This window comes from Carcharodon carcharias, chromosome 10 (assembly GCF_017639515.1).
Source record: "Carcharodon carcharias isolate sCarCar2 chromosome 10, sCarCar2.pri, whole genome shotgun sequence".
Lineage (NCBI taxonomy): Eukaryota > Metazoa > Chordata > Chondrichthyes > Lamniformes > Lamnidae > Carcharodon > Carcharodon carcharias.
Window position 1 is genome coordinate 159,962,856 of NC_054476.1, and position 27,439 is coordinate 159,990,294.

At 42.4% G+C, this 27,439-nt stretch overlaps 1 protein-coding gene across 1 annotated transcript; it reads right to left on the reverse strand.

The window, feature by feature from the left end:
* Nucleotides 1–1,728: 1,728 nt before the first annotated feature.
* On the reverse strand, nucleotides 1,729–26,236 carry trarg1a (trafficking regulator of GLUT4 (SLC2A4) 1a). The gene is made up of 3 exons (XM_041198329.1): nucleotides 25,814–26,236; nucleotides 19,122–19,254; nucleotides 1,729–1,851 (listed from the first exon to the last, which is right to left on the reverse strand). Exons 1-3 carry the CDS (start codon nucleotides 26,234–26,236, stop codon nucleotides 1,841–1,843), a joined length of 567 nt encoding a protein of 188 aa, XP_041054263.1. The 3' UTR covers nucleotides 1,729–1,840.
* Nucleotides 26,237–27,439: the final 1,203 nt, after the last annotated feature.

Here is a 27,439-nt window from a genome sequence, read left to right on the forward strand (position 1 = left end):
CACATCCCATGAATGAATTTTAAAAATCCTGCTGTGGAATTACAAATTACTATCTTTGTTACAGTCTCCTGTGCAGTGGTGGATATCAGTTGCACTGATGATATCAATGAGTTTCTTATAGTTTCAGTGCTGCCTGAGTCTTGTATGTTATCCACAAACGCCACAGGGACAAATTTAAAAATAACTTCTTTAGCATTTGTTTTCATGAATGTATTACAAAAGAAGTTTGGTGGCTTAAACTGCCATCTGAGAGCCTAGAGTAAATGAAACTTTCAGCCACCCATAACTCTGTGCTGAATGCCCAATGGTAATGATGGAGGTGGACGTTTATATACAGTACATATATAGTACCAATGAGTGCATTGCCAGTCTGACAAAAGAAGCATTCCCACCCTAGCTGTTGAGCCATGATGCATGCTGAGATTTTGAGATGTGCACAGTTGCAACAGTACAGCAAATACTCACTTAAATTCTTTGGGTGGGGAGGGGGATAACAATTCATGGGGGTGGAGGAATTAATCCTCCCAACTTTGGGAGTGGCTTTAACAAATTGTTAAAATTAAGTCACTTCCAAAGGTCGCTTAATTAGGTAAGTAGGTGATTCAGTAAAGAAATAAACTCAGATTTAACTCCATGTGAAATCTTTTGCGTACACAATTTACTTAACTTGACATATTTGTCTTACTAATGGTGTGTTTATGTGGATTTTATAGAAACTTTTCATTCAATCAGAATGCATTTAATTCTAATCACACCAAAAAATCTATTCTTCACCCCTATTCCAAATATTATATTTTCAGATCTGTCATTTTGGCCAGTCCCTAACTCAAAATAAATTGGGTGGAAAGACTGTAGGCCAATTTTCAGCTTCCAAAAAAAACCTTCCTTTTAAAATGACATACAGTTAGTTTTAATCAATAAGTCCCTTGATTTGCACTTTCGAGTTTAATCATCCCCCAATAACTTGCCAAGCAATGTTCTGTGGCCAAGAGATTACTTCTCAAGGTACAATCAATCATTTTGTGAAAATGAGAAAACAAATCAGAAAAAAACTAAAATATTTGGATAACACTAGTTTTTTTGGCAAATACGGCTACAAAACCAAGCATAATACAACAGCGAATTATAAGACCATTAAATCTGCACCCACAGATACCTCAATCACATAATTCAATCAAATACATCCATATTCTGCATGCAAGTGATAGCTTTTTCATAAAAAGTACAAAACCTTGCTATTTACCAAAACGAGCGTCACAATACCCAATAACCAATGATATAAATGTTGGTTCCATTCTCCATTCCAATATCTTCAATTCTTGGCTTCTTTTCTCCATTTCATTCACTGTATGATTTATACTTTGCCACTGGCAGGTTTTAGCTCTGTAGACAACACTGTCCTTTACTTCTGTACAAAAGAGGACAAAAATCACAGTGCGCACTTGCAAGTTTTTGTGCAATAACATGGAAAGGGATTTGTAATCACATTATCTAAAACGGTTAGAAGTTTCTCTGCTTTCAGGCGCATGCACTTGTGCCATTCCTAACAAGGAGGATTCTGCAGAGCTGTCCTATTTTCAGGTATCTCATTGGAGTTGGCTTTGAATAGCTTTGAAATCAGTTGTAAGATGTCAACTGAAAGGAATGTTGTTTCCAGCACTCATTACGCTGAGTTGCAAGTGATTCACATTGAACTAAATTGGAATGGCTACGTAGCCCTTCATGAAGACCCTCTTGATCTGGTGTAGATAAACTGCATTTTCCATAAAGAGACAGACTTCATCTAGTTATGTCCCACGGAAGATCTAATCCAAAACCCTCTTATTGTGTGGCATGTTTTCTACGCAGAAACTGAAAGAAACATAAAGAAGACATTAGAAATTACTCAACAAAACATGTTCTAACTCATTGATTCATATTTGTTTTGAAGCGCTTGCTGTTGGTTACATTGCGATGAATGGAGAAATGATAAAATGGCCAGAGGGCCTCAGATGAGATTAAGTTTCTAAAAGGCTGCAATTTGTTGGGACCAGGGGAGATAGGGTAAAAGTCTCACTTGGGCTGTTAAAATCATGATGCGAGGTTTCATCACACAAGACCCTCACTAGTGCCACTCGGATCTTCAGATACAGATCTTGTGGTCGGCAGCTGAATGTACAACTGTCTGGAGCAGCTGGACTTTTAGCGAGCATTCAGGCACCAATTTTGATGTGTTTCAGCAGCTTTTAATTCAGATTTCAGGGTGCACAAGACCCAGGACAAGGGAAGTCCCTTTCAAGGAATGGACATGGAAAAGAACCACAGTGTACTGAGTGACATGCTCACGTGATGAAATGGCCTCAAGCAGACCATGCTTTTAAGCAGCAATTGCTTCACATTTCTTGGTGGTAAAATTGGAACACTATCTGCATGTGAATCTGGAATGTCATGACACCGAGCCATCCTGTCACGGCCAACAATGTTAGGGTAGGCACATTAGTGGCTGCATGAAGACCCAATTAGAAATGGGCCCTCTGGCCACTGGGCCCCAAGAAAACTCAGGGCAGAATTTTACGCCGGTGGGATTTTACAGTCCCGCCGAAGTCAATGGGCTTTCGAACAGCTCACAGCGTTTTACAGCCCAACCCTGCACCACGACAGGCCCGTGAAATTCCTCCCTCAGTTTAGCTTTCTGACACAGCTCCATTGACAAAAGGTCATCATACAAACAGATGTTTCTCTTAGCCATTTAAACCCCGCCAAAAGATCAGTCCTTTTAATCACATGCTATATAACTTTTTTTTTGAGAAACTTGGTTCGTGACATGCAGTACATACAAAAAATGGTTTCCTCTGTTTGTAGTGAAATCACGGACAAGAATACTAAAAACATGCCTATGTCAAATAGCGAACACCAAGAATCTTTTGTATACATTGTTAAGTTGGGTAGGAGGTGTTATTCAGTTTTGGATCTATTTTTGTAGTATCAGCTCCATGGTTTTGATGTGCACAATGCAGCATGAGCTATTGAGATGCTGTTGCTTCAAATTTAATTAAGAAATTTTCCTGAGTGCAAAATGTACTCTGTTATATTAGAGTTAATGGGCGAAAGTGCTTTAAAAATGCACAGTAGTTCCCTCTTAAATGCTATGATAAAAATCACGATGTCTCTTTCATGAGATATATCATTCTTCATCTGCTGTACAAGCAATGTCATGGAGACTTGCCATGTTGCCTCTCTGGGATAAAACGAGCTGAGGTTATTTATTTCACAAGTCTGTTTCTGGCTAGATCCCACTGATCTGAGCCAAAAGTCAGCATCCATCCCACTCCCGCCTGCTGATCTTAGTGCTCCGATGTAAATGTAACATTTAGTGTCAATTGGATGTGCCAGCAGTGCAGGTTGAACTTTACCTGACAACACATGCTAGCTTTTAAATAAAAAACAATTCAGTCAGCCTCATTCAATTGCCATAAACAGCACAAGCTCTTACCATCACGTCTTCCTTTCTGCCCACTCCCACAACTCTGTGACTAATGAAACTGCCTGAAGATGACCTCCTACGGTACCTGCCTGCAACCTCCCCAGCATGGTGCATGTCCAACATTTTCCTGTTGACTGATCAAATCACAACCCTAAAATTGTTCACAGTTCAAAATCAGATCAATCTTGGTCCACAAAATGTTTGCAACCGCACGGCAAGCAATGGCAAGTAAAAAACAAAATTAAATGAAACAATTTGCTTCAGCGCTAAAATGATAAGCAGACCGAATGCAAATCTTCGGAAAGGTATTATAATGCAGTGGAGTCTTGCTCTGTTTTCTCTCTGTTGCTAGAGGCCAGTGAACCAACATCGTGTGCCACTCATTAGAATTCCCTTGCCCATTTCATTTGCGTGGGACGTTTGCTGCAGGTTGCTGCAAGTGTGAGGAAAAGGCTTGAAGCCCTCTACAGGGCACCAGGACCTGTGCAAACAGAGCAGAGAACAGTATATCTCCCTAACCAATCAGTTGAAGATTGAAGAATGAACAGTGTAGAGTCTGAACCAGGAAGCCTAAATTAGAATAGATTCAACTGTCAAACTGGAAACAGAGAGCAAAACATAAAGATGGAAGGAAAGTTTGGATTAAGAGATAATAATCCGTACAGGTTCTTGGGCTTTATAGTGCTCCGTGTACTAGCTGGGAAGTTGTAGTTCTGCCCCAGCAATAGTATTCTGTTCAATTTTGGGTAGCACACTTTAGGAAGGACTTAAAGGCTCTGGAGAGGATAGAGGAGACATTTACTAGAATGATTTCAAGGATGAGTGATTGCGGATTGCTCGCTGTAGTGCAGAGAAGGCTAAGAGGAGATTTAATAGAGGGGTTTAAAATCATGACGTGTTTAGGTACAGTGAATAAAGAGATACTGGGCTGAATAATATGGTCAGGTGTGGTTGGCGGGACCCGCACCAGAAGTGAGCAGCCTCCTGACTCCCACTGTCCAAGAACGCTGGATAAAACAGCAATTATGCAAATTCGAAGCACGGGTTTCCCAGTCTTGAGGCCTGATACTAAATCCAGTTAAATAATGCTGCAGATCTGTGTAAAAATGCACACAACCGCTGGGAATGTTTTTAATAGTTCTCTGAAATGTCCATAGTCAAAGTTGTTTCTTGCCACAGGTGGCATTCAATTTGAACATGAATATGTTTTCAAGATCTTAACATGGAGGAGCTGCCTAGTTATAGCATGTTTTCCACCAGAGATGGCCAAGGCAAGGGCGTGAAGGCAGAGGCAGAGAAGAATGAACAAAGCAGCCCCGAGATTCAGTGACGAATCTCCGTGCCCTCCTCTGGGGTGTGTCCACCGGATGTGAGCAACTAATGCCAGCCGGGGGGAAAGAGGATAGCTCCCTCAGCCAGATGTGTAGCCTGGAAGGAGGAGGCAGCGGAGGTCAGCAGCGTAGAGGGCTTGTGCGTCGCACTTGGACACAATGCCAGAAGAGGCTCAATGACCTCTTGAGGTCAGCCAGGGTGAGTAAATCCTCAGTAATTATGTGTATTCTTGTGCCAGGAAGATACAGGGTAGCATCATGAATCCTGGAGGCTTGTGAGGTGTTTGGAGGTCCAAGGCAGCAAGATGTAACAAAGGCATTGGTCTTAGCGCTGATGTCTGTGTGCACTTTTCATTTTGGGCCAGTGGGAGGGGAGTGTGGGGAGCCTGTACAGATGAGGGAAGTGGACAGTGTCTTGTTTTGTGCGATCATGTGTAGGCCAGATAACATCAATTAACCCAACTGTGTTAGTCATTGCAATTTTACACCTACTTTCTAAAGAAGTGTGCACACAATGTCTGGGAGACAGGCAGAACTGAAGGCGTCATCCCTGGGCTTGTGAGGAGGAGGGTCTCCTGCTCTCCTCAGCTGAATCCTCTAGGTCGATTGGCAGAGACGAGATTAGAGGAATGGGATAGGGCAAGTGGGAGGTGTCCTGATGCTTGGCACATTCAACAAATGTTAAAATTCTCATCCTGGGGCTAAAAGCCTAGTGGAGTGTTCTGATGTTGTTGCAAGTGTGTATAGTATTTGCATTGTGTCATATCTCATATTGCACATGACTCTAATGGTGCTGTGCATTGTGACCTCGCACAGCTGTTGAAAGGTTTGGAAAGCTAACTAACGATCTTTTTTCTGTTTTTCTCTTGCACAGGTGAGGCCTCTTTCGTGGGCCAAGATATCGATGCCAGCCCATCATTTCCCTCCGAGGATGAGGATGAACCCTCGGAGGAAGCACCTTCACATCCTCTCTCTGCCCCAAGCGCCGGCGCAGATACTAGCCCCTCAGCAGGGGTTAGCGTGTTAGGACAAGGGCAGGCCCAGCTGATGAGGGCATTTCACATCTGCAGACACAGCTGCCAGAGAGTGTGGAGGAGCAGGCCTCAGGCAGCCGGAGGAGAATTTAAGGTGATCAAGAGACTGAGCCCGAGTTGGATGATGAGTCTCTGGAGTCGTCTGTGAGACAGCAGATGCTGGATGTCCAGCATAAGGCGTGTGGAAATTTGGTGGATACGCCAAAAGGGTTGCACGCTCTGCCCTGGACTGTGGAGGCGTCCATCCAGGCCATGTACACTGTGATCACCCACTCTTCAGGGTGCCAGGCTTCGTCCATGGTCAGACTGGCGACTGTACTGGAGGGCCAAACCAAACACCATTGTGGATATTCGCTCCAACCTGCACATCTGGCTGGGTGCTCAGGGCTCCAGAGCCTGGGTGGCAGGGGGACTGGGAGCCTGGACACGGAGCCAGCTCCTGGAACTTCAGGGGAAAGGCAGAGAGGACCAATCAGTCCTAGTGGCTGAGGATGAGCAGCTGCCTCTGCCATCTGGAAGAACCTCTCAGAGCACTTCTGATGGGGGGGGGGAGCGGGGGCAGCCCCTCCTCTGTCCACCCGCTGGTGACACAGTCCTTGTCCAGTGCCGCGGCAACAGAAGCTCCTCCTGCCACTCAGCAGGAGCCTTCTAACATGGTGGGGCCCTCAAGGCCTCAGCTGCACAGAAGACGGCTGCCGAATTCATCCAGGGCAAGGGGAGTAGCAGATCAGGTGCCTCTCTCCAGTGTAGCAGCAAGCGAGGGAGGAGCACTGCGCCAGAGCATTAAGAAACTCCTTAAGAAAACTCCGGAATAGTCACCTAGTGGATCACATGGGTGCATTTGGTCTGGTTGTTAATGAATTGTATCATCAGGCTTATGTGAATAAACCCTGACTTCACTGTAAAACAAAAACAGAATTACCTGGAAAAACTCAGCAGGTCTGGCAGCATCGGCGGAGAAGAAAAGAGTTGACGTTTCGAGTCCTCATGACCCTTCGACAGAACTTGCGTTCGAGTCCAAGAAAGAGTTGAAATGTCAACTCTTTTCTTCTCCGCCGATGCTGCCAGACCTGCTGAGTTTTTCCAGGTAATTCTGTTTTTGTTTTGGATTTCCAGCATCTGCAGTTTTTTTGTTTTTATCTCTGACTTCACTGTCCCTCACGCAGAAATTATTTCAATATACAAGTGCCATTGAACTTATTTTGGGACATAACCATGAGCTTTAATAATTGGAGGCAGGGCAGGATGTATCGAGTATCGAATATGAAGGACTGAACATGGTGAGTGTGCTGACAGGACAGTTACTGAATCTCACATTCCACATGGAATGACATTGAGACATGCAGTGCTCGCATCTCTGAGGCTGGGGCCTCATAACCTATTGGAACCTCTACCTTATCAAGACATCCTCTGTGTCATAGCCATCCATGTGATCACATCCAGGGTCTTGTACCTGTACATTGGGGTGTTCCCTCCCCTCGTCTTTGACCTCATCTTCAGATGAATGGCTGTTATCTGGCATCCCCTCTTCCTCAAGGGCAGCCCCTCTCTGAATGGTGAGTTTATGGAGGATGCAGCATACTACGACCATGAGGGACATGTGTAATGGAGCGCACTGCAATGTCCCTCCTGATCTGTCAAGGCATCTGAACCTCAATTTCAGTAGACAAATTGTCTGCTCTATGACAGCCCTGGTGCTTCTGTGGCTGTCATTGTAGCTCCTCTCTGCTTCTGTTCTGGGGGGCCCTCATCTTTTGTCGTGAGTCATCCCTTATCACCCAGAAGCCAACCATCCAGAGCTGCTGAATAGGTCTGGCACCTGTGAGTTACGCAGAATTTACAGGTTGTGGCTGCTGCCTGGGTACCTCGCACATACTGCATTACCCTGGTCACAGACTCTGGATATTCAACGAGTCAAATCCCTTCTCATTAGTAAAGATGCAGGGCCAGACTGCGGAAGCCTTTATTGTGACATGTGCGCAGTGAATGTCTTCCTGGACCCTGGGGAAACCTGTGACAGCCACAAAGCCTCTGGCTCTTTCGAATTGACTCTGCAGTCCATTATGAAAGAACTGTAATTACCTGCCCTTCTGAGCATGGCATAGTGAAGGCCTTGATGCAGTGGTGTGCAGCAAGTTGCATATTGCCACTGAGGTCTCCACATGCAGCCTGAAAGGATCCTGTTGCAAAGAAGTTAAGTGCAACAATGACCTTTAGTGCTACAGGCATTGGGTGATCCCTGAAGCAGTTGGAAGAGATCTCCCTTACCATCATGTCACAAAGAGATGTGACCTTGGCCTGAGACTCCTTTGGTATTACGTCTCAGACATCTGAAGATAGCTCAGTCTCTGCCAATATACTCAAGGGGCTGTATAAGTCCTTCTGCGCCTCTGTTGAGGATTCATGATGGCTTCATCACGCTTGTGGTCTGGCACAGCTCTGGGACACTCATGCACCACCAGACCATCCTGGACCTCTCAATGTGCCCTTCTTCCTCTGACTCTTCTCCTCCTCATCAAAATGGACCTCCGCAGGAGGGATGAGACCTCTAAATAGCAGACGTTTGAAATGGAAACTTTGCTTCTTGCATAAAGCACAGCCAGCAGCCTGAACTGCTAAGTTGAAATTCAGGGCTCAGCTGGAGACTTTAAACCTGCCCTAACAAGCTGCCTGATCAAAAAATGAGAAACCTGCCTGGCATGAAACACGCTCTGCAAGCGTTTTATTGCCCACACCACATAATATTGCAGCCAATTGGGAGACTAATGAGCTTAATTACACAATTTAATAAAATTTGAATAATGTGGGCGGGCTCCTGATTTTTAGCCTGCCCACCTAACATATTATCCAGATTGGGTGTGATGACATCAGGAATGCAACCCAATGTCATGTCAGGAATATATAATAATTTCCATAATGTTATTGGAATTTATTGTAAAATAGAAAAATAGTGGGATGTGTGTGTGTGTGTGTGTGTGAGCGAGAGAGAGACTTATTGAATTAGGGGCAGCTAGTTTGGGTGCTTTGAAGTAAGAAGTTAGGTTTGAAATGTTAATTAGGTAAACATGGGGAAGTTTTAGAATATGAAGTGTAAAGGGAACATTTGCATTTTTAAACAAACTGTAGTGGCTTGAATTCAAAGGAGGGGGTGTAATGTAAACCTAGCCAGCAGAAGTAGCAAGAAATATTGTTTATCTATTTTTTCCAAAGATTGCTGGTGGAATTGGTACAATTATAGAATTTTTATTAGTAGGGAGGTAAAGTTCAAAAGGTATAGTGAAACAATGGGAAGTTGCATTCAAAGGCGAAAATATGTATAAAGGAGAGAAGGCTGTTTATAAAAGAGGCAGTTTAAAATCCAACAAGTGTGAAAAGCTTGCAGCCTGTATGCACCAATGGGTGCCTTCAGGGACTGAAATTAAGAAAACTCACTTTGAATTCGACTTGTTCAGAGTATCATGTTCCTTTGCCTGGGTCTTTTAAAATCTATGTGTCTTACTGTTGCCTTAATGAAAGTGTAACTGGGAGTTAGATTGATATGGGGATTTAGAAGTTATCATAGTAGTAATTTGTAGGTCTATGTATGTATTTAACATTATTTCTCTTAATAAATGTTTAATTTAGTTTTATAAAAACATTTTAAGATTTGTGGTGTTATTACTGAATTCAAAGCCTGCATCTTGAAACATACAAATTGAAAATTAGTTGTGACAGTTGTTTCACGTTTCCCTCTGGGATTTGAACAACTCAGCATTTACCATCTGCTGTGTCATAACAGCCATTGCGTCTGGTAATACGTTGGTTTGGACGTGTAATGCTCCTGTTTTCACATTTTATTCAGCCCACTGTTTCCAGTGGTTGAAAAACGGATTTAAGATGATTGACAAAAGAACCAAAGGTGAAATGAGGCTAAGTTTTGTTACACAAAGAGCAGTTAGGTTTTGGAATGTACTGCCTATAGGGTGATGGATGCAAATTCAATAATAAACTTCAAAATTGGAAAAGTTCTTGAAGGAGAAAAAAATTCCAAGGGTACAAGGAAAAAGTGGGGGTCCTGCTGTTTGGATTGCTCTTTAAAAGATATAGCACAGAGTCAATGGGCTGAATGGCCTCCTTCTGTGGTGTAATATTTAATTATTCTAAGAGAAATATATATACAATATATACATATTTAAAAATCTCCAGCAATTAAAAGTGGAAGAAATAAAACTTAACACATAAAAGTTGACCTTCAGTGCCAGAGAGGCTGTTTGGCAGTAATGAAGACTTATCATGTGGTTTAAAAAGGCACTTGGACTGAAATGGACAAGCCCCACCTTTCTGTGGCGAGTTTATTCCATATCTACGGTGCAAATACAGGAACTTCACATTGCTGAATACATTTGAATAGGGAGTCAGTCAGTGAAGTGCAGTCCTTGGGAAGCTCACAGTGGAACGATGAACCTTTACCAGTAACTTCTAGATCTTTGACTTTCGCCATGTATGCACCTTCGCCCAAAGTTACTGTGTGATCTGTGCAAGAATAATGGTGAACACCATTATTTTGACAATAAATTCTGATCTAATGTCTTTTGATTTACTGTCGAACTTGGGAAAACTGACAACTGGGAAGCAGAGACATCTTAAATCTGTATTGTGATGTCAACCATGACAATGCAATTGTTATTCCAACTTAATTGTCCCCACAGATCAAACAGTGCTCAGATAAAAAGCCTTTGTTCAAAACAACACATAAACGAGTGAGTAGCAGTTACTACAGACCAATGACAGATGCAATTAAGTCACAAACCAATCTCGGCGCTCAGAAAAAGAGCCATTGTTCAAAAGACAACAGGCAATTTAAAAACATTTTCTATGGTGTTACTCATGATAAGGTGTCAGTAAATTTTTTTGTCATCCATATGAGGGTATAGATGTTTCTAGTGTTGCTCCTTTTGCTTATCTTTCTTCTTTATCATGAACTAATACAGGTTTAAGAAATAATTTGCGCTGTGAAGTCCCGCATAATATGGTATCAATAATGTCGAGGACTACTTCCAGTTATATGGTTGCCACGTGATTTGAAGAAATTACCAGGATCCCTGAAATCCTTATTGTTTTGTGTTCATAAGTATATCTACTTTAAGAAAAGAGGGAAAACCTCTCTCTTCTAGTTGTTTCCAATGTAACTATCCTTCTTGAAGTACTGGAGTTGAAACTTCTATTTATTCTAAATATTCCGCTGGAAACATGGCATTAAAATAATCCTGCAAAGCTCCTTGCTTTGCAGGGAACATCAAGGATATCAATGAATGGTCTAGATGCCGCAAGAGGCAGCAGGGAGGAGGAGGGGGAGATCATAATGCAGCAAATTGAAGAGTGGGTTAAGAAGGACATTGCTAATACAGAGTAACGGTGAGGCAGAGATGAGGAGGGGGGTAACATTCAGATGTGGTGAAGACCAAATGAACAATCAAATGTGGGAGGTCAACAAAGAGCCAGCCAGCAAACTGACTCATACTACAGCACCGCCACTGGCGGGAGGTCTGAAAGGTAATGAAAGGCAAGTATAATGGTACTTTTAACAAGCATTGCAACATTACTCAGTAAAAGCAGACGTTACCTAATGTTGCAAGGCATAAATAAATCATGATACAGGGAGCTGCACAGGAGGCAGGGGAAGGCGAGTGAAAGAGTAATACTGGTAGGAGATTTGATATTGATGGGAATAGGCAGGCACTTCTGTGGCCGCAGATATTACTCAAGGATGTTGCCTCCCCAATGCCAGGGCCAAGGATATCCCAGAGCAGCTACAGAATATTCTGAGGTAGAAGGATGAACAGCCCGAGGGCATGGTTCATACTGGCACCAATGACATAGGCAGAAAGAGGGAAGAGGACCTGTAGGCAGAGTTTGGGGAGAGAGATTGAAGGTAGAAATTTCTGGATTACACCTGGTGCCACATGCAAGTGAATACAGAAATAGGAAGATAGAGCTGATGAATACATGGCTGGAGAGGTAGTGCAGGAGGCAGGGCTTTAGATCCTTGAGGCATTGGGACCACTTCTGTGGGAGGTGGGACCTGTACAAGCCAGAGGACTTGCACCTCACTAGGGCTGGGACCAACATATTTGCAAGGGTTTTTATCTACTGCTGTTAGGGAGGGTTTAAACTAGCTTAGCAGAGAGATGGGAACCCAAGAGTAGGCTCAAAAGGGACAGAAGGAAAGTTGGAAATGCAAGGCAGAAAATTAGTAAGCGTGTTTGAAAGATAGAGGAAATGAACGCTAGAAAATAAACAACTAGGGCGTTTGGCAATGCTAAACGGTTTATACTTCAATGCAAGAAGTGTCGGGACTAAGGCAGATGAGCTGAGAGCACAGATTGACATGTGGGAGTATGGTATAGTTATTACTGAGACATGACTGAAAGGGCAGGAATGCAGCTCAACATTCCTGGTTACTGGGTTTTCAGATGAGACAGAAAAAGGGTAAAAAAGGAAGGGGGGTCACAATATTGACAAAAGAAACAATTACAGCTGTGAGGGTGAATTATATGGTAGAAGGATCGTTAAATGAGATCATCTGGGTTGAACTGAAGAACAATAAAGGGACAATCACACTACTGGAAATGTACTATAGACCCGCAAACAGTCAGAGGGAGATAAAGTGCAAAAGCAAAAGAGCAGTAATAGTTGGGGATTTCATCTATCCTAATAATAACTAGAATAAAATTAGTGTGAAAGGCACAGAGCAGGCATAATTTTTAAAATGCATTCGGGAGAACATTTTAGCCAATATGTAGCAATCCCAACAAAAGAGGGGGTGGTCTGGACTTAATTTTAAGGAATGGAGCTGGACAGGTGGAAGGGGTATGTGCTGGACAGGTGGAAGGGGTATCAGCTGGGGAGCACTTTGGTAGAAGTGATCAAAATTCAGTTAAATTTAGGCTAGTTATGGAAGAGGACAAAGACACGCCAGGGATAAAAGTTTTCAATTGGGAGAAAAGCTAATTTTACTCTGCTGAAATGTGAGTTTGCTAAAGTGGACTGGAGACAGCTACTTTGAAAGAGCAGATCAACGGGAGACAGTCAAGGAAGAGGTAGTTAGAGTTCAGAGCAAGTCCCTTAAAGAAAAAGGGTGGTACTAACAAATCCAGAGCCCCTTGGATGTCAAGGGGCTTGAAGGAGGGACTAAAGGATAAAAGGGAAATTTATGACAGATACCAAGGGATTAACGCTGCAGAAAACACAGAGGGGTCTAAAAAAGTGTAGGGTCGAAAGTAAAAAGAAAATTAAGAAAGTAAGGAGAGGGAATGAAAAAATATTGCTAAGTAAAATCAAGGGAAGTCCAAACAATTTATTTATAAATACATGAAGAGCAAGAGGATAACTAAAGAAAGATAAAAGCAAAATACTGAAGAAGCTGGAAATCTGAAATTAAAACAGAAAATTCTGGGAAAACTCAGCAGGTCTGGCAGCATCTCTGGAGAGAGAAACGGGGTTAATGTTTTGGTCTGATATGAATCTCCTTCAGAAATGGAGGGAGGTAGAAATACAATGGGTTTTATGCTGCTGAAAAAGTGGGAGAGGGGCAGGTGGTGCAGGTGCTGTGATTTTTCAGGGTTTTCTGTTTATTATAACTAAAGGAAAAGCCAGGCCAATTAGGAACCAAAAGGGTAACTTGTGAGTGGAGGCGCAGGATATTGGTATGGTTCTTAATGAATACTTTACCTCTGTTTTCACAAAAAAGAGGAATGATACTGATATTACAATCAGGGAGTAGGGGTGTGCAATATTCGATGAACTTAATATCCTGGGAGAAGAAGGATTAAGTAGTTTAACATCTTTGAAAGTGGATAAGTCGCCAGGCCCAAATGAAATGTATCCTGGACTATTAACGGAAGCAAGAGAAGAAATGGTGGAGCCTCTGACCATCATCTTTCAATCCTCTGTGGCTACAGGTATGGTGCCAGAAGGCTGGAGGATACCATACTTTAAAAAGAGATAAAGGGATAATCCAAGTAATTACAGGTCAATCAGCCTAACCAAGGCGTTGGGAAAAATATTGGGAAAAAGTTCTGAGGGACAACCCAAATCTTCATTTAGAAAGCCATGGATTAATCAAAGACAGTCGGCAGGATTTGTTAAGGGAAAGTTGTGTGTGACTAGCATAACTGGATTTTTTGAGGTGGTAACAAGGTGGGTCAGTGCCTGTAGTGCAGTTGATGTAGTCTATATGGACTTTAACAAGGATTTTGATAAAGTTCCACATGGCAGACCAGTCCCGAAAATAAAATTCCATTGGATTCAAGGCAAAGTGGCAAGTAGATCCCAAATTAGCTCAGGGGCAGGAATTGAAGGGTTATGGTCAATGGCTGTAGTCACCAATTTTCTATGACTGGTAGGCTGTTTCCAGCAGGGTTCCACAGGGTTCTGTACCAGGTCGTTCGCTTTTTGTGGGATATATAAATGATTTGGACTTGAATGTAGGGGCTATGATTAAGAAACTTGCAGACAATACAAAAATTGGCCATGCATTTGATAATGATGAGGAAAGCTGTGGACTGCAGGAATATATCAATGGACTAGTCCAGTGTATGGAAGAGTGGAAAATGAAGTTCAATCCAGAGATGTGTGAGGTAATGCAATTGGGGAAGGCTCACAGGGCAAGGAATACATAATGGTAGAATATTGAGAAATGTAGAGAAACAGAGGGGCCTTGGAGTGCATGTCCACAGATCCCTGAAGGTGGCTGGACAGGTAGGTAAGGTAGTAAAGGAGGCACATGGAATACTTATCTTTATTAGCCAAGGGGTCTGTTTTGTGGATTATGGATAAGATTTTGACTGTGTGAACTAGCAAAAGCTGTTGCAAGTGCTGGAGGCAATCAGAGTTGACTGGAGATAAGAACGATTGTACCTCCGTACATGTGACAGACTGATACAATCTGGATATTAATTGGTGAAATTGAACCTGTAATCGGCTGCGAGGTAAGTCAGGGCTGTCTACTATCACCAATGTTCTTTACCATTGTGAAAGCCATGATGAAAGAAGCACGAGGTGAAGTACGAGGCGAAGGTGTCAAAGTGGGAGGTCAATTGGTGAATGTAGTGAGATTTGCAGATAACTATGGCCAAGTGGCTAGCATAGCAGCTCTATAGATACTAATGGATAAAATGAATGAAGTGGTCAAAGATTACAGAATGAAAAGGAATTTTATAAAAGTTCTGAAAATTATGAAGATTGGAAGAAATAATGGCAGGGAAGCAGATATCAAGATAAATGATCAACAGTTGGAACAGGTATCACAATACAAGTACCTGGAAAGCATCTTGTCAGAAGATGGTTACTGCCATCAAGAAATCAAAGTTAGAGTAATAATGGCAAAGAGGGCATTCTCCAAACATAAAGTATTACTCAGCACAGGAATGAATAAAAATCTTTAGAAAAGAATTGTCAAGACTGATTTGGAGCATCTTGTTGTACGGGGCTGAAACATGGACCTTGAGAAAAACGGACATTGAAAGATTAGAAAGTTGTGAAATGTGACTCTGGAGAAGGATGGAGTTGGTCAGTGGAGAGAACACAAGAGCAATGAAGAAACTCTCAGGCTGGAGGAGCAGAAAAGATCATTAGTGAACATCAAGGAAAGGCAAACAGGTTGGACTGGCCAAATTCTAAGGCATGAGAACTGACTGAAGGAGGTAATTGAAGGAAGATTAGAGGAATGTAAACCAAGAGGGAAAAGAGAGTGATGATGTTGGACAACTAGAAATTGAGAATGGGAGGCTCCTGAAGAGGAAAGCGGCAAACCATGAGGCATGGAGAAGTGAGCAATGGACTTGCCTTTAGGCAGACCGCTACTACTATAGAATATAAGAGCTGGAGGGGTTATGCTGAAACAGCATCAAATGCTAGTTAGGCCACAGTTGGAGTACTGTGTGCAGGTCTGGTCACTGCACCATTGGAAAGATGGGATTACATTCAAGGGTGTTCAGAGGATATTTATGAGGATGCTGCCTGTACTGGAGAATTTTAGTTATGAGGAAAGATTGGATAGGCTGGGGTTGTTTTCTTCAGAACAGAAGAGGCTGAGGACAGACCTAATTGAAGTATATTAAATTACAAGGTGTTTAGATTGAGTGGATAGAAAGGCCCTTTTACCCTTGCTTCAGGGGTTCATAACCAGGGGACATAGATTTAGTTTAAGAGGTGGGAGGTATAGAAGGGATTCTAGGGGAAATGTTTTCACCCAGAGCCTAGTGGGAATCTGGAACTCACTGCTTAAAAAGGTAGAGGCAGAAACCTTCAGAACATTTAAAAAGTACTCGGATATACACTTGAAGTGCCGTAACCTATAATGTTATGGACCAGAACCGGAAAGTGGGATTAGGCTGAATGGCTCCTTGTTGGCTGGAGCAGGCATTATGGGCCGAATGACCTCTTTCTGGGCTGTAAATTTCTATGACCCTATCACTGTAAGAAAGTGTGACAACATGAAATTTGTGCTGTTGAAAGAATTTTAATATATTACTGCTGATGACGTAAGGGAAACATATAATTTCATTATTGAAACATACCACTTCTGTCAGATCTGACCCCACTTAAGAGTCAAATATATTCTACTGAATTTCCGCATTATTCGAAAGGTTACAAGAAGAGACATCTACTATCTTGGATCAGTTGTAACAGTATTACATTCTTTAGGCAGGCAATTTGTACAAAAGGAAGATTAGAGGCATGTAAACGAAAAGGGAAAAAGAGTATGATGTTAGATCATTTAAAACTGAAAATGGGAGGCTCCTACGGGCAACTGAAGAGGAAAGTGTAAAACCGTGAAGCATGGAGAAATGAGCAGAGACCTGCCCTTAGGCAGATCATTCCTACTGTAGAGTATAGCAGTGATCTTGTGCGATAGCAGAAGGGAAACACTGGACCGACAGCATACTCCCAATTAGACTAGAGGGGAACTTCATGACATTAGATCTGGGTCATTGGCTCTCTGACTGCTTTTAGTCAGCAGTTCAATCCAGTAAGATGATGCCAATACGTGCACAGATACCTAACTCCCTTACAACACTGACTATAGAACAATCTTGTAAGAGCAGGAATGCCCAATCTCTTGCCTTAAGGTCGCATGTAGCTTCCAGCAAGCTGGTCCCCAAAGCCGAGAGACCTCAGTCCTATTGCATTATATTCCTTACTCGCTAGCTTGTCTAATTTGAATTATGTTAGCCAGGGGGCTTGGCAATGGCGATTTTTCATGCTCTTGTCTTATTGGTGGGTTAAACTTAATCAGAATATCAAGTTCTGGCAATATCAGCAACTCAAGACATAATGAAAATTAACAGAAATGTTACCACTAAGGCCATGTCTTATACACCTACTTGATCTACAAAGATAAAAGTCTGGACATGTTTATTGTAGAATATAATTCTACTTAAATAACATTGCTATTCAGAACTCAATAGGTTGGTTCACCAACGGGAGCAATTTGGATTTGCTAATTCATTCACACAATATGGATGATGCTGATGAGGACCAGCATTGATCGTCTATTCCTAGTTGCCCTTAACTGAGTGGCTTGCTAGGTCATTTCAGAAGACAATTAAGAGTCAGTGACACTGCTTGGGTCTGGAGTCACATGTAGGCCAGACCAGGTGAGGACAGCATATATCCTTCCCTAAAGGACATTAGTGAACCTGGTGGGATTTTGCAACAATCTGGTGGTTACATGGTCACCTTTTTATTTTAATTCAAGATTTAAGTTCCCCAACTGCTGTGGTGTGATTTGAACTCATTTCTCTGTATCATTAGTCCAGGCCTCTGGATTACTAGTCTAGTAAGATAACCACTATGCTACCACTTCCACAACCCTTTGTTAATTTAATCTCAGGTTGTGAGCAACACTAGTAAGACCACATTTATTGTTATCACTAGTTGCCTTTATGTGCAATGGGCCTTCTCTTAGAACCACCGAGTACTTGTTGTAATGGTGCTTCCACATTGGCGATATATAGGATATTCCAGCATTTTGACCAGTAGTGTGTAACTAAGAGAGCGCTTTGCAGGTGATGGTGTTGTTGCCTTCATCCTTTGTGATGGCGGAGGTCACAGTGCTGCATTGCATCCTGTAGACCGTACATGTTACAATCACACTGATGGTGAAAAGGATGGATATTAAGTTCAGTAGCAAGATGCTGATCAAACAGACTTCTTCACTCTAGATGGTAGCAGGGTTCTTGAGTGTTGCTGTACCCATCCATTGAGCATTCCCTCACATTCCTAATTTGAGCTTTGTGGAAGGTGGAGTGGCATCCAGAGATCAGAAAGGGAGTTAATCATCTTAGAATATCCAGCCTCTGCCCTGCTTTTTTTAGCCACATTGTTGATATGGCTTGCCCAGTCAATAATCACCCCTGGGACATTGCTGCTGCAGGATTCAGCAATGCTGGTATTATTGAATCTCAGGGGGTGGGTGTTTAGACCTTTTGTTGAACATGATCATTATCTGACACTTATGTGGCACTAAGGTTACCTGCCACTTGCAACCCAGGTCTGGATATTGTCCAGGTCCAGCTGTAAGCAGGCAGGGGGATCCCTTATTAGAGAAATTGTGAATCAAGTTGAATATTAGATGGCTTTATCTTAATTAATTCAAAACCCTGTTTTTATTTTTTAATTTGCATCATTTCACCCTTTGACAGTGTTTTAAGCTGGACATGGCATTATAATCACATGTGGTAAATGGCAAACCTGGAAATACTTTCTAAACTATAATATCTTTAAATGGTCTATTGGTTTTCAGTATTCAGTATCTGCTTTTGATATGAAAGAAATAAGAAAAAAAAATAAATACAAGTAAAGTTCAGCAAGTGGGAACAATAAAATACCCAGTGGCTCCCTGTGAAGCAAGTTTCCCATTCCATTTGCAAGTCAGCCTCAGTCAAGCAAATCAAAACCCTATTCTATTCATGGTGAGTATCTTCTATAGATACATTTCCAGTTGCAAATGGTGAACAATTAATCAATGACTTGTTTAAATACAGTGCAATTATAATGATAAACATTCTGGAAATAAAAGCCTTTGCATGTGAAATGTATATTACTGAAATTGCTATAGAGTTACCAAGTACCATGCCTGATTTATCGTTTAATTATTTTTAACTCGTGGTCCTAGCTTTACAACAATGCATATTAATTCTACAAAATTATTTGAAATTAACCCGATAGATGTTTTATTCCTTTTATTAAACATAAGGCTGTTCAAATACACAGTGCCTCAGATGTGCCCTATTTCCTAACCTCTGTTACCTGCAAAGTTGACAACACAGGAGGTGATTATGATGAGTGCCCCCAGGACTATTGCTACAATACTCAGTAATCTGGCGAGCCGTCCCAGTCTCCTGGCTCCATCCGTGTCACCTTGTTGTAAACTGTTTCTGGACTATGGGGTGAATAAATAAAAACAAATGTTAGATTTTTAAAAATACATTCAAAATTATGAGCAACTCTTTCATTAGGTAGCTAAATGTGGATTAAAGTTATCTCAATATTTTTGAACATTTGCAAGTAAAACCATTTAGATACAGTTAGAGTAGAAAGACCCAATATTTGAGTATGTTTTTGCTACAGCACAAATCCACCATCTATAAAGAAAAACAAAATGAGGAAGGAATGAGTTGTAAAGCTGTCTGGTTGGTCTTGAATTATTTTTGCAGCCACTTATATATTTTTTAAAATGCTAATTCATTTATTTTACACTTGAGTCCATAAATATTAATATTACAGAGGCTCCTTAATAATTACAGGCTTCGGAATGTACTTTAAAGCATTATAAATGGGCCAATGATCATCCTACGCTGGACTTGATTTTACTAAATGGATGGGCGTAATGTAATTGAAAAATGAAACCTTCAAAGTAAATGGAAATTATATGATTACAGAACCTCAAAGAAGGATCCTTACAATTGTATTTTCTCTCAAATGTCATTATTGTACAACTTATAAAGAAATAACAGGCTAAAAAAAAAATCAACATTTATTACGTTACAATTTTCCAAGCAAACTGCAAGGCAGCTAGTTAATTGATTTCTGAGAATTTTTGCAATACAACATAAAGAATGGATTTGCCTCTAAGAAACTACAAAGCCCTACTGGAGGTGCAAAAAGCTCTCCAACCTTTTTCCTGGATTTGTAATGGTATTGACACAGTATCTCATTCATTAAAAAGAAGATTCTAATATAAACGTTTTAAAATTCCCCTATAACAAGGTTGGCCCTGTGATCTGAGCTGTCATTCTCCTGGTGATTCCCTGCTTCTAGGGATAGCAGAGGCACTGAGCTATAACACTTTTATGCCTGGCTGAATCTTCCTGCTGTTCAGCCTGCTGTCTGTACTGTTTATGCGGCATTCCATAGACAGAACAAAGACATGCGTTCAAATCATCAAGCCACTTTTATTTTATGATTAGACTTGAAGAATTTTTATGGGATCACTGGATGGATTCAATCTTTACAGAAGGTGTTTTTACATGCTGCAGAATCTACTCATGTTCAACTCTGTAGACTGAAGTCTCAAAAATCTTAAAATTACTAATAGGTATCAAAGTATGCGAAAATGATTCCTGAGCTGGTTGGTCTGCGGGTCCTCTCTCTCGCTTAGAAATGCTATAAATGTTACTGAAGAAGACTGGGCAGCCTGGACAGGCACTGATGTTATGACTCAGTGCTTCAGTCTCCCTAATAGAAGAGAAATTATGGCTCCGCCCATCAGGGCTGACACAGGGTATGGAAATTTTAATATGTTCACTTTAATCTCATTGATCAGAATTTAAAGATATCTGAGCTTCATTATTATTAAAATAGCTCTCAGATAAAGCCATTAAGGAGGCTTACTATCGAGTATTTCTTTAAAAGAACATACCTATCATCTTGAGATAGAGGTTCTTAACAATGAGGTGGCTCAGTGGGTTATAACATGCACTGTTCCTTCACCTCCGGGTCCTGAATTTCAATCCAGCTCAGACCAATTGGATGAAAGTCTCGAATAGCAAAAGATCTTAAGTAAAATGAGTTTATCCATTCTGAAACCATTGCCTAATGGGTACAAATTTATGAAATGTGCTCAGCACTATTGTGATCTCAAACAAGCCAATGGGATATTTGATGCGGGTAACCCAAGTACCATTCTTTAGTGGAATATTTTTGCAACATAAGAAAGCATTATCCTAGCTCTAACCCATATTGTACTGAACTTGGCAATGTTTGATATTGCTAAAAGTTGGAAATGTTCATTTTCATTCCCAACCCTGACATCTTTCACCTTGATTTAATCAAAGTTTCACCACCTCCCAGTTTTTTGTTGTCAAAAATAAATTCTTAAAACCACATGGTTTCATACTGACATACTGCCAATGCAATATAATTGGCATATCAATGTGGGGTGCCAAACATTAGGAGGATAAAACTATGACTCAGCAGATGGTGGGTGCCCATTTTCAACCAAATGGCCACATTCCTGTAGGTCAAACTTAGAATTGGTCAGAAAGAACCCTATACTGCTTGTAGCCTAGGTGTAGGTTAAGTCCCCGAACTCTCAATCTGGAATGGTGTTTGTTGTAAGTGGGTTTCTAAAAGAACAAGGAGGCAAAAGAAACAAAATGGAGTTCTTTTAAACAGACTGATTTTATAAGGAAAACTGTTAACCGGGGATTTGTGTGATTTTCTTGTACATGAAGTGAAATATTGATTTATTAATGTCAAGTTCAAAATGTATGATTGCAGCTGATGATGAGAAAGGGTGTGGTACGTTTGGCAGAGACACAAAACACTGCATTAGAGATTAAGTCAGGACTGCTTAATGCAGTTGGTTATTACAGTAAATCAATACACTCATTACTTTAACATCACTTCAACCTAGTAGTCTGGATTCACAGTTTTACATTCCCTTGCAAATTCTTAGAGATCAGACAAGTGCCGCAGCTCTTCATTAACTATTCTGTTTCTGAGAGCATGCTACAGGTTGGCAAGAGCTTAAATAATGACCACTGTATTAAATTGCAGGTGGTCTTAAAGGAGTTTGCCTGCCTAGCTGACAAGTATTAAAGAAGCTCCTGTGAGTAGAACTTCGTCCAGTCTGAACATTAGTAAAGTATAAGAACTGTGCAGTCAGAATTATCAACAAAGCACTTTTTTTAAAAAAAGCAGTGAACATAAATAGTTAATTCTAAAGGTAACATTGGGCTTGAAGCTGTGTTGTTTATTGAGGATTTGGCACATTGGGGCTAACTGCAGCTCTTAACTTCACAACAGAATCCCTGGTGTGCTAAAATCCCCAATGAACCCGGGGGTATCTCCTTTCTTATTACCGCTGCACAGATTAGAATAAAATTAAATATTAATCAAGATGTAATTAAACAGAAGCATATATTTGTTTTTAATTATATACAAGAATATGTTTCATTCTGCAAACAAATTTTACATTGTAGAACTCAACGGAAGTTTCCCACCCAACTTTTCCTCCTCTTCCGGAGATACTTGACTCCTTAATAGACCACAAACATTCGCCAGCCAGCATCTGGTATCCTACATCTTACTAAATGAAGAGACTTGGCAGGTATCAAGCTATTTAACCATGAGGACATCACAGCAAAGTTTCAAGTGCACATTTCAGCAGGGGCTACGCGATATCAATTAGGAGCAGAAGCCTTGGCCAAGTTTCCTCCCCCCTAACCAAGGACACTCAGGGTAATTGTAGTGCTTCTAACTTTCCAAGCCTGAAAACGGGCAATCCCATCTGTCAGAAACACTCCATACGTTTTCTGATAGCTGAGGAATATTTAGCATTGTTGCTTTGTCACTGGAGTGATACATATTTAATTAACTTTTAATTTAACTTGTATGTTCAAATTAATCACCCATAAAAAGCTAAGGAAAGAGTAACATCTGAGCAATTGGCTCATCTATGGATCAATCCTTAAAAAGGTTCATAACTGTGGTCAGATGTCAATTTACAAACATGAGATTACGTTACTTATTAAATGGTACATCTTTACTTCAATAGGAAGCTGTCAGCCTTTATTGTGCACCTGCCTGTGGGCAAAGTAAACAGAAGCTATAACATGCTTCATCTGTCATGTACATTGTAACTGTAAGCCAGTAATATCTCTTATCCTGTTGTCCCTTTGAAATGGGTAATACATTGTTTCAGAACCAGAAAATTACATATACTGTCTTTGTATGCAACCATCACTGAGTTATAGGCAAATCAATGAAGGGCATATCAATTAACAATTATTCCAAGCACATCTTTCCAATTTTCCAAATTGATCCTCATTCAATCCTGCTAAACAGAACTGCTAAGTTACATAGTTTTTTTCACTGAAATGTTTCATAAAGAGCTGCACATTTTAGATGCCTGCTCATATTTGTGTCAAGTATCTAAGTTCTTTGTTAAAGGAAGGTCAAGTAAGCACTTTCTATCCTGCAATCTAGTCTCTTTAAACTAATAGACAGTATCTACTAGCCTTTAGTTAATATCTCAATGTTTAATCACATAATCTTACTGCTGTGAAGAACTGCTATTTTGAGTCTCTGTTGTGTTCATTAGTCACTCTTGGAATGTAGCAACTAAAAGTCTGCAGAGAAAGATGATGGGTAGGGAGTGGGGTGCGGTTATTCTAAAACCACCTGTACTGGGAAAATAATTAACTGGATACACAGCCAGTATTAATTTTTTGGTCAGATTGGGTGGCTTCTGATCATAATTTGAGCTGAACACTGATTGCTGCTAAAATGGTTGATGTGCCCTGGAACCCAGAAAACTTGTATGATCCAGAGAATTAGAAGAATTTTGGCAGGGGTGTAGTGGAAACTTGCAACAAAGGGTCTCTACAAGGCAGTGATATGTTAACGTTTAGAAAACAAATGGATGGACATTTTGTACAGATCTTTGCATCTCCTTTTAAGTGGTGTTTTCTTAGTTCCAATTGTAGAATGGGTAATTAAACTGAAGAGGGAGGAGCAAAACAACAAAGGATTTAAAAAAAAATCACCTCAACCTAGTTAAGTTTAAAAACATCAGAATTGTGCCCTTTCCCTAGTTTTCGTAAGGTGCTGATGCATGTTAGCATAAGGTTCCATGGGCTACACCTCATGGAGAGGTGATGGTGTAGTGGCATTGTCGCTGGACTAGAAATCCAGGGGGTCCTAGGTTCAAAATCCCACCACAGCAGCGTAATGATAACTATGAAAGCATTGTTGTAAAAACTCATCTGGTTGACTAATGGGTAAAATCTGCTGTCCTGGCCTAGCCTACATATAACTCCGGACCCCTGGTTGGATCTTCAAAAAGAATGTCCCCTGAGAGCAAGGGGCAAATAGGGATGGGCAGCGACGCTCACATCCCCCCCATAAATGAATTTTTAAAAACTCCCCAATACGAGTGAAGAGCTCAATCCTTCCTTTCCCTACACACATCGTTCACGCCGGCCAATCTCCCAGGGTAGGAATGACGACTTTTAGCAACCTTCGTTGCTGACACTACCTATTCCCATCCAGTCGGTTTCACAGACACCGGGCAGACCAGATTCTGCCTGTTTCTGCCGCCAAACCTCTCCCGGCGGCAGAATTGGAGACCCAGTTTAGACAAATGAAAGAAAGGCAAAGGGTTGCGAGCAGGTGTGGGGGGACTCCCCGAAACGTGGGGAAACTGGAAACAAGAGCCAGCGTGGAGAGAACTGGAGAATTGCGGGATGGAGGGAGATTCCTGGCCAACAGCCCCACCCTCCCCGCCTGAATCATCCCTCATTTGGAAAACGGCAATATCAGAAGGAGGAGTGGGGGGGGGGGGGGGGGGGGGTGGTGGTGGTGGTGGTCAGCCTTCCAGTTAGAATTTACATTTACACGCTGGAACTGTAGCACTCAAAACATCACAACTCCCGCCGTCTGATTTCATTTCCAATGCTGCAGTGGCAGTGATGGGGGGGGGGGGGGGGGACCAGCAGCAGATTTAATCCGCATCCCCTCTGGCTCGCACACCATACATTAACATAACCTGGGACTGACCCGAGTTCGGGATACCGGAGACTCACTCGGTGCAGCTCCAACGCGGCTGCTGCTCCTCCTACACCCTCAGCCGAGAACCGGCTTTTATGTTGCTAATTAATGTCAAAAATAAACATAAAAGACCGCTACAACTCCAGCCTGGCCACATTCTCCTTTAACCCACACACCAGGCAGCCAACGTTAAAATCACCTGGGCACAATTTCCCTTCCGGCTTTTGTTGACAAAGAGATACTATTGCAGGAAATAAATATCAGGTTTTTTTTTGTCGAACAAGGTCGGATTTTATTTCAAAGGGAAAAAAAGTGCCACCTTTGGAGAAGTGCAATTTCCAATCTGGGGCTTATTCTTCTCGACGTCCAATGGAAAGTTTACCCCCGGGTACGAAAGGTATGATCAGCCACACTGCCGAGCTCCGTCAACAGCAGCTTACAAGCAGAGTGCCCAAACATTTCATTCCCTTGCCCTCCCATTCTCTCCCCCACCTCTTCGGGCACATTGGTAAAAACGGTTCTGCCTCACGCATTTTAAGACTCCGGTTGCTTTCTCCCTCTGGGATTTTCTCAGGTGGGTGCAGACCCGAGCAAATCACCCATCACCTGCTGGACAAAACTTAAGGGGACCGCACAGGACAAAGGGTGGGGATGGGGGTGGGGAGAACAAGATGCCGAGAAGCTGGGGTGAGAATGTGGAGGTCGCTCTGATAAGGGAGTGGCTAGGGTGGATTGGGGGTGGGTGGGGGGGGGGGGTGTGAAAGGAATAGGAGAGTTTACAGTGAATGAGATGGAGCAGGTGCCAGCAGGGACTGGTTAGGCCGAATGGCCTTGTTTTGCTGCCGTATATTTTATCCTTTTTAAAAAAAAAAACCACACTGATTTAAGATGCAACTTTTATTCCGCTGGCAAATGCGGAAAGTTACAGATCTCGCTTGCCCACCTACCATGATAGAATAGACGAGGGCCACGATATTGATGGGCCATATCGGGCAGAAGCAGGAGACGATGGCCAGAACCAGGTAATCTCTGGGCGGGGGCTGGTCCTGGGCGCTGGTTGTCACCGTGGACGATGCTCTCCCCACGCTGAGGCGGGACGGGGACGTGGGGGCGACGCCGATTTTGGACATGGACTCCGAGGAGAAACTCCGCAGGTTGGGGCCGTTGACCTCCCCGTCCCCGTCCCCGTCCCCTTCCTTCCCGCCCGGCAGGCTGGCGGAGAACGACTTGGAATTTTTGATCCCATTCTCCAGGTTCCCCTCAGAGGCGTGGAGGAGCTTCTCGGTCTCCTGGTGGTGCCCCTTGGCCGACGCCGCTTCCCCAGGCCCGTCCGAACTCTTCTCAAACGCGGTGTCCGTGTTCAGTGCCATCTCCACTCTCTCAGGGAGTGCCGAGTGTGTAGAAAAGTGTTACGATTTCATCCTTGGAGGAGGGGGGGGGGGGGTGGGGGTTGCAGGGTGGGTGGGGGGAGGAGGGGTAGGAGGAGGAGGAGGGGAGGGGGAAGAGGGAGGGGGGAAAAAAGTAAAAATATATATATATATCTAAATATATATAAATAAGATTTTTTTTAAAAAAAAACTTGCCTGAAAAGTTAAGGGTGGTCAAAAGAAAATTGCCAGGATAAAGGTTGGGGATTCCCACTGTCCAAGAAAGAAATGCCGCAGCTTTGAGGCAGTACCACGCCGTGTGTATGTATGTGTGTGTGTGTGTGTGTGTGTGGAGACACTGGGGTCCCTCTCGCACTAGACCAACCCAAGGAGGTTGCTGTGGACCAGTCCATTCATATTCGTCAGGATGAATAACATAGCGCGCTCTGGAACGTCATCTCCCTGAAGATGGACACTCGAGTGCTTTGCCCCTCCCTGGTCACCCAGAAAGGAACCACTTTCTAACCGGATCCGGCGTGGGAAAGCATCATCATTCACTTTAGGTGGCCCTCGCCTCCTTACCTACCTGCGAATGCCTTTGCCCAGGAGCTGTGGAAGCGGCAGCCAGTGAGTTGATGCGGTTTGCCTGCCTGTCTGCTCCTTCACTTACCGTCCCGTGGGGAATACACGCATCTATCTATCTCTCTCTCTCTCTCTCTCTCACATGCATCTCCAAGCTCTCACCAACACCCACCCCATCCCCATCCCAACACTCTCTCAACACTTTTATTGCTCTGTGCATAATTCATACAATTGTATTTGCAGGGATGCGGAACATCCATTAAGATTCAAATCGATATCGCAAATAATTTCCGCTTAATGCATCGGGGCGGCTGGAATCCGTTTTTAAACCCCCGATCGTTTGAAGCGAACAACGAGAAGCAACATTGCCCTGAACTTTCCTTCTTAAAGTCAGTTTTAATTCGAGGTAGGTAATCGTTTGCCGGAGAGAGTGCTGAGTGCCCTGTTGTGAAGAGGCGCTTCTCAAACGCACGAGTTCAATTTGGCCAGACTGACCACTGTTCTGGATTAAAGTCGTGTCATCGATTGAAAATAGAATAAGGTTGCGACACCTATCGGAATGATTTGAATTCAAAAGAAACCACTCGTCCGCCCTAAGTTTTCCTTCCTCTCGGTAGGGACTCG

What these genes read in the sequence shown, in the direction of transcription:
- trarg1a (XM_041198329.1), bottom strand. Translation starts at nt 26,236, where the DNA reads ATGGCACTGAACACGGACACCGCGTTTGAGAAGAGTTCGGACGGGCCT. An exon ending in CCCTCGTCTATTCTATCATG is followed by an intron (nt 19,255 to 25,813) that starts GTAGGTGGGCAA and finishes TTCACCCCATAG; the next exon opens with TCCAGAAACAGTTTACAACA.